Source organism: Pyxicephalus adspersus, chromosome 12 (assembly GCF_032062135.1).
Source record: "Pyxicephalus adspersus chromosome 12, UCB_Pads_2.0, whole genome shotgun sequence".
Classification (NCBI taxonomy): Eukaryota; Metazoa; Chordata; class Amphibia; order Anura; family Pyxicephalidae; genus Pyxicephalus; species Pyxicephalus adspersus.
This window is the reverse complement of record NC_092869.1, coordinates 6,456,164-6,469,237: the sequence shown is the minus strand read 5'-3', so window position 1 is coordinate 6,469,237 and position 13,074 is coordinate 6,456,164. Positions and strand designations below refer to the sequence as shown.

Genomic DNA, 13,074 nt, shown 5'->3' with positions numbered 1-13,074 from the left:
GGTGATGGGTTAGAACACCTATGAGATTTTTTTTATAAGTGGCTGTGTCTCCACTAGGAAGATTTATCCCCTATTAGTCTGGTAAACATTGCCTCTGTCACAGGACGTGATGGGACACCCAGAATGTTACCGAAACAGGCCCACAGCTGGCCATACACCTCTAAATCTGCCTTTCTTGGTCTTTTTAACATAGGGGAACCCAGGTCTTCAGGGAACTCTTACTATAACTCCTATATCCACAGCTCACAGTATAATAGCATGGTAATCAGTCGGAAGAAAGTTTATTACATTACTGCCCAGTAGGAGGAATGTCACCTCTACAGATAGCCAAAATGAGTGTTGGTGTTGTTGGGGGAAGTACTGAAATAACTAAATATCTGGAAATATTATACCCATATATTACTTAACATGCATATACTGAACATATAAAAAAATCATCGAATAGTATGTTCACTTTAAATTTATTTTGTCATATGGCACTACTGGAACCAATTTATTGATAACTCTTCATAGTCAGTCTCCTTTTCAAAGACCCTTTTACATCTTTGTTCCTTATGCTATAGATGATTGGATTCAGCATCGGTGTCACCACTGTATAAAGCATGGAAATTGCTCGGTCACGATCAGGGGAGTAGCTAGACTGGGGTCGTAGGTACATGAAGGCGATGGTACCATAGTAGAGGGAAACCACGGCTAGATGTGAGCCACAGGTGGAAAAGACCTTATATCGCCCTTTGTTGGAGCGAATCTTCAAGATGGTGGAGGTGATTTGGAAATACGAAATAAGAGTCAGCAGAAATGAGAAAAGTGCAATGATCCCACCAGAAATGTACACTGCCACTTCATTGAACAAGGTGTCTCTGCAAGAGAGTCGGAAGAGTGGCGGCATCTCACAGAAGAAGTGATTGACCTGGTTGGACTTGCAGTACGGGAGCTGAAAGGTGAAGACCGCATGGATCACAGAGTTCATAAAGCTCACAGTCCATGAAAAAGCTGCTAAAAACATACATAACCATTTGTGCATGATAATATGGTAACGTAAAGGGTTGCAGATGGCCACGTATCGGTCGTAGGCCATGACAGCTAAAATGATGCACTCTGTCGCTCCGAGAGCCAGGGAAAAATACATCTGTGAGGCACATCCTAGGAAGGAAATACTTTTGTCCTGAGATAAGGTGTTTACAAGTATTTTGGGCACAATGGTGGAGGAGAAGCAGATGTCAATGAATGAGAGGTTGGTGAGGAAGAAGTACATCGGAGTGTGCAGCTGGCTGTCAAGTCTCACAACTACAATGAGAAGAACATTTCCGGACAAAGTGATGCTGTAAATTATTAGGAATATTAAGAAGTATATGACCTGAAGATAGGGAATGTTGGAGAGACCAAGAAGGATGAAGGAGCTTACAGACGTTTGGTTATAACGTTCCATCACACTCCTAAAAATGTGCCTGTAAGGAGAGAAAAATAGAGAAACGTAAATCTTTGTAATGCAGAGCTATAGGAAAATATGCATAGTTGTAATACATAAATGAGAATTGTTTTATCTGGTAAAAGAGCTATAATTCTGGTAAGTCAGCAGAGGCTGGTAAAGAATAAAGTAAGTCAGCCTATCACCTTAAATTCTATGATTTTAATGTCCCCTACAGTGTCCCTCGTCAGTTATTTACCATTAAGCCCCTACCTATGGGCTTATTGTTGTCTGTGTTTATAACACACTTTTATTCCTTGCTCATTTGATAGACCATGGCATTTGGTTTAAGCACCAGCATAGTGCAGGGATAACAAAAAGCATTATTCTTGTAATCATAGAGAAAATGATGATTGACCTTGATCCAAGACCTCAGGAAATGAGCTGAAGATTGTACCTCTCCACTTGCTGGTCAAATGGCACCCAGTATATTCAACCGATGTCAAGGTTTCAGCTTCCCCTGCCCTTTGAGTCCCTGCTCAGCTAGACCATGGCTGGGAACCATTTGGTTTAATCACCATTCTTGTGACCGCAGAGAAGATAGCCATTGGCCTTATCCATGACCTCTAGAATTTAAACATCCCTGCGGGGCAGCTGGGTTGGAGATCACAGTGATGGCTGACCTGAGCCTCTTCCCTTGCTGATCAGATGACACCCAGAATCATTTAACCCATGTCAAGGTTTTACCCCCTGTGCCCTGGGCATGCAAAGCCATAATATGGTGCAGCTCTCTTGTCACCATTTTTGATCCCCACACTGCTAAAAAAGTTAAAAATGCTGACTTGTGATAGGGAAAAGCTATCTGAATCTAGTAAAAGACACCAGTAAAAAGTCTTCGGTAAAGTTTAATATTACCCTTGTGATGTATGTAGATTGATCATAAAGGGCTGATTTTTATCAATAAAACTGTGACTTTTTTTGTGTTCTTCACGACTATGCGGCTCTTTATTGAAAGTACATTTGAAAATTCCCCAAATATCCCCCAGTCACATGGCTTGCTTGTGAACTTTCCCTTGCTCTTGAAGGACATTCAGTGCTTTTCTTTGATATTAGTCTTGCTTCTCATATGAAGGGGAAAACAATTTTCCTGTTACATTCTCCCTTCTTTTGCATGTCATGATATGAAGCAGGGTACAAGTAATGAAATCTCACTTAATGCGTTACAGTAGTTAAAGTAACTTTGTCAGATAAAGCCGTTCTGGCAGAAGGAATACTCTGCAAAAAAAGAAAGGGGATGCATACTGTGTGTTTCCCACTGACTAAGTAGTTGAATGTTTAAAAGGAATACATTACTGAGGTTTGTTGAAATACCTCCGTACAGCAGGTCATGTCTCCTGGAAATATTGGACTATCAAAAGATTTCACTAGAGAGTTGCTCTTCAACTAACTATACAGTCATGTAGAAAAGTTAGTATGCCCCTTAGCAGTTGTTCAATTTTTCATCATGGCAAGCATAAGATTAACCTAAACAAATCAAGGTAATACACCTTAACAGAAATCATAGGAAATCAAACTTAATCTAAAAAATGAAGATTTGTTACATGGAAAAAGAAAGGGCACCCCTACATTTACCACTACTTTAAATTATTGAGGTTGGAATCCAGTGCCAACTAAAAAAATCCATAATTTGCATATTTTAATCAACTGTTAACCAGGACTGGCTTGGCCAGCAAATTCATCCCGAGGGCTGACTTTTTCATGATAATGAAAGTTTCCAAGAACAAGAATAAGTTTCATGCATCAGTTGGTGTCAAAATCTCTACTATCATAAAGAGAATAAACCTGCATGGGAGATGTACCAGGAAAAAGCATTTGGTGTTCAAAAAAGACATTAGAGCACAATACCAGTTTGTCATTGGACAATAAAGGAAGGACCAGGCATTCTAAAACAATAAGCTGTGGAATTATATGATATGATAGAACTGTTTGATCACAGGAACAGGAACCTCAAACCAACTGTGAAGCATGATTGTAGAATGTTATTCTTTGGCTTACCATTGCTGCTTCAGGGTCTGGGCAGCTAGTAGTCATTCTGATCCTGAGCCTGATTTAATAAAGTTCTCCAAGGCTGGAGAGAATACACTTTCACCAGTGAAGCTGGGTGATCCAGCAAACTTGGAGTGGATCTGGTTCAGGATTCAAAACATTTAATAGCAAATAGCAAATGACTGAATAAATCTATTCCAGGTTTGCTGGTTCACCCAGCTTCACTGATGAAAGTGTATCCTCTGCAGCCTTGGAGAGCTTTAATAAATCAGGCTCAATAGGTCAGCTATGAGTTCTGCTTATAAAGACTTATCCAAGAGTTAAACCAGTAAATCCAAGAGTTCTGTGGAACCCTAGAGTCCCCCATCTACCCAACTGTACAAAAATATGACCTTTCACTATGTCCAAACTTACATATGAGTGCTCATTTCAAAGCCTTCACATAGTTGCAATGGTTGTAGCCTCCATATCTGAATAGTCATTACAATCTTCCCCTATAAACAGGTTCAGTGTTGAACAAATATAAAATTAGCCTTACCCTTTATATAAGATTTAAAACAAGCTCGCTGAGTGGGTAGAGATTTCCAGAGGCCTTCTTTCTCCCAGTACAATTAGAGGTCTCTGTGCCTCAAATTCCAGTGATACCTCTAATTGGACTCTCTGCAGTATTCCATATACTTGTTATAAGTAATCTATAATGAGGACAAACTAAAGAAAGATTTTATTTTTTATTAAGAACTATTATAAACTTATATTATTATATTTTTATTATAGTTTAATGTTATCAGTATGTGAATTATATGTACATTAACATACATGTAAATGTAATTGTATTATATTTAATATTCTTAAATGTTCATCTTCATTATATTAATACCTGGTGAACTTGTTATTAGGGTCTTTTTTTGGGTACTTGTTCTTCAGGGTTGTCACCTGTCGATCGAGCTTCACAATGTACCAATTTGTGTTGATTTTGGAGCTCTTGTTATATTGTGCTAATTACCCTAAAATTGAATTGAAGTGTATAAGTGTTTACTGAGCTACATGAATTAGTTCATTCCCTGCATTTGTGGGGAAAGAGGATTGCAGAATAATGGTTTGTTTTCTATAGTTTATGAAAAGACCATAGTTGTCTACTTGCTTCGGGCTTCATCTTGGACACCCTACCTTCTAGGTGAAACCATAGAGGCAAGAGGTCTGAGTAGACCAAGATGAGGGGTAAAGGGTGAAAAACTGGAAGAATATGTCTCTAATGCTCAACTCTCATGAAGCTAGCAGATGTACATGACACCTCCCATAACAAAGAAATTGTTGGTTTCACATATTCATTGATATGAGAGCCAATTATATGGTATGCTGAGGAGCCAACAATGAGGCCAAGCACAAGAGCCAACAATGAGGCCAATCTCGTTCTGGGATTTTGCACTAATAGTGTATGCATATGCATCTTACACAAGCACAAACAGCTTGTGAGTTGCTTTGGACAAAAAGCATGAGAGTGGCCTTGAGTGGTTCCCCAAGAGCTCTAGTTCCTAATCTACATCAGGCTTTCTCAGCCTTTGACATGGCAAGTCTTCAGGTAACCACTGCTATAATTACTATATCCACAGATCACAATATATTAACATGATGATCACTGGAAATAATACCACACCTTACAGATATCCACATTGGTGTCATCTAATCTTACCTGGGAGGCACAAATTGGTCATCGTTCAAGGAACCACTAGCAATCTGATAGGGTTCCATAGAACCCTGGTTAAGAAATCTGATCCACATGGATGTACATGATACCCCTATAACACAGAAATTGTTGGTTTGACATATCCATAAATATGAGGGAAATACCAAGAACCAACAAAGAAGACAATCTCTTTTTGGTTTCCAATGGTGGATGCATAAGTCTACACAAACAATGTCTGAATAGACAAATAGCTTGAGAATTGCCTTCCCTGAGGTTCCTCAAGAGGTTCCTACACTGAAAGACAGTTGTCACCCTATTACAGGTTCACCAGGTAAAACACTTTAAAGTGAACCTTGTCCTTGAAAGCCAGGGAGTCAACAGGACAGCAAGGCAGAAAAAGAAGAGATTAGCTCTACACATAATTAGAAGGTTTCCTTTAATTACAACAATTCTTGCGGTAATAGTCCTTTGATAATTAGATGTCGGAAAGTTTCATTATCCTGAAAAACCACCAATACTTGTTATATTACTTTTACGGGAATATGTAATTTCCCTCTTCCATCTTAATTATGTGGGATACTTTTAAACAATTATGTTTTTGCTTTTTTGAAGTAGTTTTAAAATAATCTTGCAGATCTTTAAAGAGTCAGGAAGTAACCATTGTAAATACTATTGTTTCATTTCCTGGTATGGTTCTCTGCATAGTGACAAGGTATTCACAATTTGTGTTAATCTGCTAACAGGATCTTTGAATTACAAGCAATTTATTGACCAATACAGCTCAAACGTTGGCAGAATGTTGGAAACCTTACTTTATTATTTTGGTTTGGCATTAAATGGTGTCACTTCAAGTACAAACCATTTAGTTTTTTTTGGCAAACAATGTGATGGCTGCATTTACTATGACCTGGATTAAATGAATATTCAACAAAGTTTCTGAAAAGGTAGAGAATGGTTAGGATGCCGTTAAGTATGAATCACAGAGTTTGTATCATGAAAGGAGGACCGCCAAATCTGCTTCTGCAGGTGGTTAGAACTTTAATCATGGACCTGTAGGCAGCTACCATGCCTAAGAAGCCTGCAAGGCAATCCTAAATGAATGAAAAAGAACAAATAGGAGATGAAGGCACCACTTTGTTTATTTGTAAAAATATCCAACACGTTTCAAAGGCTTCAACACCACCTACTTTATTAGGGCCATCAAGTTTAATTTAGAACTTCTCTTACACATATATTGTTGCGTAATGAGAAATGTGAGGCCAAATTTCGGTAATTGGTAGCATCTACCTTAATAGGAAGGGAGTAAAGGGCCTGGATAGGACTGTTAGTGTGGCACAGCAGATTTGAAGCTTTCCTTTTTGGGCCCAGAATGTCCTAGAAGGATTGGGTGGACCAGGCAATCCTTCCTGCTACCAGGCCAGAAACTGATGGTGGCTAGAAAGCACCTAGTGAGTTATATTAAAAGGCATCTCTTTGAGTCTTTAAAGTTGAAGCCCGAGGCCAGGTAGCTCGGGTGGACAGGCTGTTTGTAGCCTGTATGTTCGGAGAGTCCAGGAGGTCTCCCAATGTTTAGAGCTCTGGGACCAATACTTCTGAAGAGTGTCAGAGAGAGAGCCAGGAGGCTAAAATGTGTGTTCATTTCTATCATTTGTGTTCCCCTGGGAATAACCTCCCGTTAGGGTAACATGAGGGACAATGGAGAAAGCCATTCTAATGCTTTTCCACATAATTGCCCTAAGAAATGCAGAAGTGCTTTGGCCGGCCATGTTACACATATGTTCCACTTCACTTCTCTTTTGCCAGACCACCATGGTGAAGTTCACAACATTCCATTTATCACTATGCTGTGAATTTATAGCAATATAATGATGTGCCTTCTATGCCCATGGCAGTCTTGGCCCATAAGATGCTCATACAGTCCAGAGGAGCACTGGTACTGAGCCATAGTGTGATAAGTTTTTCCAGGCAACAGCAATTTTTAGATACAATTAATTCTAGAACTGGACTTTCAAATGGAGTTGTTCATAACTGGGTTCCAAAGCTTTTGTCATGTACACGTATACATAATAATGGCACAATATGATAGACTTACCTTTACTTACCAAACTTCCACCCACCATAATCTTTTATCTTCAGCCATTGGAAGGCTATCCAAGGTTTCTACACATGCACATAAGACTTTCATTCTGGTCTATGGACCCAGAGGAAATTATTGGGTATTAGGAGTGGGACCAACTCTGGCTTCTAAAAAAATTAAATTGCAATAAACTATGTGTTATCCATTTAGCATAACAGAGTACTCTTTCACTACAGGATTATAGCCCAGTTAGTAGTTGTCGTATTAGTGGGAATCCCTGCTTCCCTTGCATATGCCAGCGATGAATGAACTCTTATGGGCCTGCACAGGAGTTACATCTTCCTGGCACGCTCACTATAAATTGCTGAAAATCGAGTCACTATTTTGGTAGTGCATCTCTTTGTTCCCTAATAGGAATTGTGACTGTGCATGTGAGCCAATGACACTTTTATATGAGAAATGTTACCCCTTCCTCTTCACAGAAGTGAAAGAAGTGCTAAGTAATGTTGTAATGTATATAATATTCTTCAGTTCCCCCTCCAGAGAAATGTATATACTGTACACAGAAGTGTTGGATATATAATATATAGCAGTGTGTTTACAGAGTTTGGAATATAGTTTATACAGGATGTTTTATACAGCTGAGCATTCTGAAATATATAGAGATTTTAAATAAAGAATATATAGGAACTGACTGGGGCCTGAACATAGATAAGGTTTTTTTTTTTTTTTGCAAAAGATACAACGCCTGTCCCTTTCTGCAATAATAGATCGGCCTGGTCCCAACTTAATAGAGTTCAATTCCACAATAAATTCCACAATAAATAAAGGGAAAGTATTTGGAAGTTAGTAAATAGTAATCCATTGAAGTCCAGTAAGTCCATTGAATAGGATGGGCACAATAAAGAGTTAATAAATAAATACATATATATATATATATATACTATACAGCTATAAATAAACATTTTAACAAGACAAGTGATTTCCTGTGAAAATAGAAATTTTCCTTAAACAGCATGCTAGAAATCCCCTAAGATTTAGCACATCACATCAACTAAAATATGATGAAATCTTAACCTCGTGGAATACTTTTGTTTTGGTACAGGGGAAATGGGCAGAGATGAAGTCCCATGGTATAACTATTACAAAGAAGACATGCAGAAAAACAAAGAATCAACCACCCCAGAGCTCAAAACATAACTTTAACCACTTCCTCTATATTTTGTTCTGCTTCCTGATTTTTAGTGTATTAAGGGGAATGTTGTCTTTGCAATTATTATTTTTTTTTACATATGATTTGCACATGAAGATATCAGCTTGGTGAAAGTAATATTATAATATTTTTAGTTTTGTTATAATCACTTAGTTTTGCACATATTGTGTAAGTACATTGAATATACTTTTAATGACATATGTGGGATCTTTTTGCTCCTTCTACCCAACAGATTTTATTGCCTAAAATAATTGTACCAGACAAAAATCTAGTTTGTGATCAGAAAGCTGGGATCTACCATGTTGGATCACTGATGCTAGTGTAAATTTAACTGGCCCTGCAGGTGGTGACCTCTGGCTTCTACTCCCCCTCTTTATAGTACAGAAATCATTGCTAAAATTTTACATAAAACAAAATTTGTATTTAATTATTATATTGTATTTATATAGCGCCAATATATTATGCAGCACTTTACATAGTCTATAGTTATAGCACTAGCTGTACTTTACAATCTAATGTCCCTACCATGGAGATATGTCATTACCCCAGTCCAAGGTCAGTTTTGGGGAAGACAATTAACCTAACTGCATGTTTTTGGAATGTGGAAGGTAATCCATGTAAAAACAAGGAGAACACCAGGGAAAGCCTATACAGGGGTCCCGAAAAGGCACAGTGTCCCCGCCCCACTTCACCGCTGAAGAACATACAAGCACCTTGCAGATTCCTGGCCAAGATTAGAACCTGAGATCGGAGGCCAGAGGGCTAGCCACTGAGCCAAACCTACTGCTGTTGAACAAAAGGTCTACTTGGCTTGACTTCTTTACCACCAGCGGGTGCCTGATTTTTTGTGGAAGGCAAAGGAATTGGGTTGAGGAGTCAGGATATCAAACAGTCAATCAGGTATAACCGGGAGAAGCAACACAGAATACAACAGATCATGCTGTTGGAGAAGTCAGACAATGGTATAGATAGGTGAATTAGGCCATCAAGTCTATTCCCATGCTTGGTGGTGGTCGGGTCCTGCCAAACAGTAACAGCTTCACTTCACTGTCAGATCATTAGAGCACAATAAAATCTTTACAGTTTGCCAAATGGAACAACTCTCCTTCATCAATCAAAATAAAAAGTGTGATCTTTTATTACAATCCAGAAATAAGCTTGTCCATGAATGGTCCTATTTCCCAAATTCAGCAGCACCATCATAAAAATGTTATTTTGGACATGTGTATTAAACTGAAAGTAGACTTTCTGGACCAGCTTCTGCTATAACAGGAACAACGATAATTTCAGAGAGAGTATAGTTCCCAGTTCTTATAGCAATAGACACCGTGTGACCTTACTTCTAAGATTGTGAAACTTTACCAACTTCCTAAAACCCGATAATTTTAATTTCTGTAAAGCAAGTCTAAGGGCAATATTTTTTAAAGCAAAAAATTATAACTTTTAGAAAAAGCGTTTAAATGCGGAACTAAACCCAAATAATAAAACATATGCAACCAGGCTGGTCTTTTATTGCAGAAGCACAGGTGATGTCACTTCTGTAATAAAATAGTCTTACCTGCCTGATCACAGTTTTTTCCAGCAGTCCATATTCCATTGTGGGCATCTGTATCTTTGTCCTTCTCTTCCTGCTTTCACACTTTGGCCATCCTAGTTAGACGGGCCAGACAACGATTTGACTCCCGGACAGGCGCACAGAAATGTCACTTTACATAAAAGGGTGGACAACACCCTTTAAGTGCAACACCGTTTTTTTAAAAAAAAATGGGTGCAGCACCGCCATCTATTTCTCAACTAGGCAATGAAGAATGAATGAGATGACAAAGCCTCTCCGGATACCTATGTCAGCCATCTAACGTAGGTATCCCGTCCTGAGCATCTCGAGCATAGGCAGAAGGAGCCTTTTCGCGCAAAGAAAAAAATTTGCATGCGCAGTGAGATCAGTAAGTTTTTTTTCTCCAACCTACGCCACCTGATCTCGTGCCTGGGTTGGATGACGTAGAATGAAGAGCCTGGAAAAAGTGACGGAGATAGTGGCTGCCGGGACGACCGGCAAGACACCCCTGGATGGATCAGGCTGCCCTGTGGGATCAAAGGTAAGTGTATTTTTTTTGGGCTGTTTTCAGTTTAGTTCCTCTTTAAACAGTACTGATCATGCATGTATGGTAAGACATTAGTGAAAGGCCCTGGAATTGAATAAAGTAAACAATTTATAATAACAAATAACAATTTATATTATTTGTCATCGCCAAAACAAAACATTGCAACAGTCACGAAACTTAATTATTACCATTTCATGTAACTCTCTTAGCTGTTTTGGTTTGACTAGAATTGCATAAGTCTAATTAATGTGATGTTTCCTATGATAAAGGTCATTTTGAATGCTGTAAGTTTGAAGAAGGAAATTTGAAAACATTTCTTTGTCTACATTTCCAAAACAACAAACCTCAGTTCAAAAAAAGAGGCTTTATTAAACGATTTGTCCAAGATGAAAATGAAGAAATGTGTTATAACATCACAAGATCTTTTCCAACCCAATGCTGACCAACAAAGAATTCATGGACCCTGACTTAGGCCTAGCACACATGATGATTGTCACTTATCCGATTTCTTATCAAGTAAAATTATTGAATTTGAAGTCAACAGCTGAGCAATCATAGGCAACCAATTTTTAGGTCTTTACATGTGTTGACAAATACTGATTGAAAATATTGTCCTGTGATCTGTATAAATGATGGAGCTCATCTGATCCAGAGCTCCTGTCCTATTGTTCGCCCTATCTCAACCTTAAGGATAAAAGTTAGAATGTTGTACACATGTATACATATATTTTTACTTCCTATTGATTGGTCCAAAACAAAATTGCCAACATATCTGCTTGCATGTATTAGGCTATGCACACAATAAAATCATTATCACTGGAAACAATCTTTCACAATAGTTTTCAGTAACAGATGGATGAATAGGCGTTGTACTCACAGAACCGTTCTGTTCTGTGGAGAGGGTAGGGACAAGATGAGTAAATGGCACCCGGCTGTGGTTTTATTCTTAGCGGTGAACAGTGTTTCTCCTAATTGGTCTATTGTCAATCCACTGTAGCAGATTAATGAACAAAATCAGGGAACCACTGTGCGCATTTCAGATTTTTGCCTACTGTTCATCTCGGGCAACAATGATTTGACATGTGTACCCAATCTTAAGCCTTACAGAATAAAAAAAAACCCCAGTCTTTTGCCTCAGATAGACTCTCAGACCATTCAGACCTTGATTCCATATACTAAACAAAGCCTAAAAAGCTGTTCCTATAAATTAGGAAAACATCGATGGATGGTGGTCATTATCAACGTATGGGTAAGGGGCCGTTGTTCTTTGCCCGGAGGTGGTCTTGAACACCTATGTGTTTTAGAAGGTGAAGCGGCCTAGCATTACAACATTTCTTTTCTCAATCTAACATATTATTTTAGAGAAATGTATTACTTGCACACTTTTTTTTAACTGTGTTTTTAACTTCCTTATTTCTCATACTATAAATGATTGGGTTCAGCATTGGTGTCACAGCTGTATAAAGTATGGATACAGTTTTATCTATTTCCGGAGAATAAGTAGAACGAGGTCTCAAATACACAAACATGATGGTTCCATAGTAGAGAGCCACCACGGTCAGGTGGGAAGCACATGTGGAGAATGCTTTGTGTCTTGCTTGCGAGGAGCGGATCTTCAGAATGGTGGAGATGATGTGGATGTAGGAAATAAGAGTCAAACAGAAAGAACACATAGCAATGATCCCTGCTGAGATGTACATGGCTATTTCATTCCGCAAGGTATCTCGACACGACAGTTGGAAGAAAGGTGGCATCTCACAGAAGAAATGGTTGACATAGTGGGACTTGCAGTAGGGAAGTTGGAAAGTGAGGACAACGTGTACTGCCGAGTTCATGAAGCACATGCTCCATGCACCAGTTGCTAAACCCGCACACAAAGTCTTGTTCATGATGGTGTTGTAGTGCAATGGTCTACAGATGGCAGCAAACCTGTCGTACGCCATGACAGCTAGAATAACACACTCTGTTGCTCCTAAAGCCAAATGAAAGTACATTTGCAATGCACAACCCAACAAGGAGATACTTCTGTCCTTGACCAGAGTGTTTATTAGAATTTTAGGAACGATGGTGGATGAGAAACAAATGTCAATAATAGAAAGGTTGCTTAGGAAGAAGTACATGGGGGTCTGTAGCTTCGGGTTGATCCTCACCACAGTGATCAGTAGAAGGTTTCCTGACAATGTCATTATATACATCACAAAAAACAGAAGAAAACAAATGATCTGGATATATGGAATGTTAGATAGACCAAGGAGGATGAACCTTTGTGGAGATGTTTGGTTGACTTTATCCATAACATTTAGTTCATGGCTGGCAGAAGAGAAGATAATGGGCCTGATTTATTAAAGCTCTCCAAGGCTGGAGAGGATACACCTTTATCAGTGAAGCTGGGTGATCCAGCAAACCTGAAATGGATCTGGTCCAGGATTCAAAACATTTGCTAGCAAATAGCAAATGACTTTGGAGAAATCTATTCCAGATTTGCTGGATCACCCAGCTTCACTGATAAAAATGTATCCTCTCCAGCCTTGGAGAGCTTTAATA

The 13,074-nt window shown here is 38.8% G+C and overlaps 2 protein-coding genes across 2 annotated transcripts; both read right to left on the bottom strand.

Annotated features, from left to right (window-relative positions):
- Nucleotides 1-444: 444 nt before the first annotated feature.
- Nucleotides 445-1,429, bottom strand: LOC140341857 (olfactory receptor 5V1-like). Its single transcript, XM_072427772.1, has one exon. It carries the CDS (start codon nucleotides 1,427-1,429, stop codon nucleotides 494-496), a length of 936 nt encoding a protein of 311 aa, XP_072283873.1. The 3' UTR covers nucleotides 445-493.
- Nucleotides 1,430-11,578: 10,149 nt separating this feature from the next.
- On the bottom strand, nucleotides 11,579-12,824 carry LOC140342514 (olfactory receptor 5V1-like). Its single transcript, XM_072428720.1, has 2 exons — nucleotides 11,914-12,824; nucleotides 11,579-11,675 (listed from the first exon to the last, which is right to left on the bottom strand). Exons 1-2 carry the CDS (start codon nucleotides 12,822-12,824, stop codon nucleotides 11,579-11,581), a joined length of 1,008 nt encoding a protein of 335 aa, XP_072284821.1.
- Nucleotides 12,825-13,074: the final 250 nt, after the last annotated feature.

What these genes read in the sequence shown, in the direction of transcription:
- LOC140341857 (XM_072427772.1), bottom strand. Translation starts at nt 1,429, where the DNA reads ATGGAACGTTATAACCAAACGTCTGTAAGCTCCTTCATCCTTCTTGGT.
- LOC140342514 (XM_072428720.1), bottom strand. Translation starts at nt 12,824, where the DNA reads ATGGATAAAGTCAACCAAACATCTCCACAAAGGTTCATCCTCCTTGGT. An exon ending in AAAAACACAGTTAAAAAAAA is followed by an intron (nt 11,676 to 11,913) that starts GTGTGCAAGTAA and finishes GAATGGTCTGAG; the next exon opens with AGTCTATCTGAGGCAAAAGA.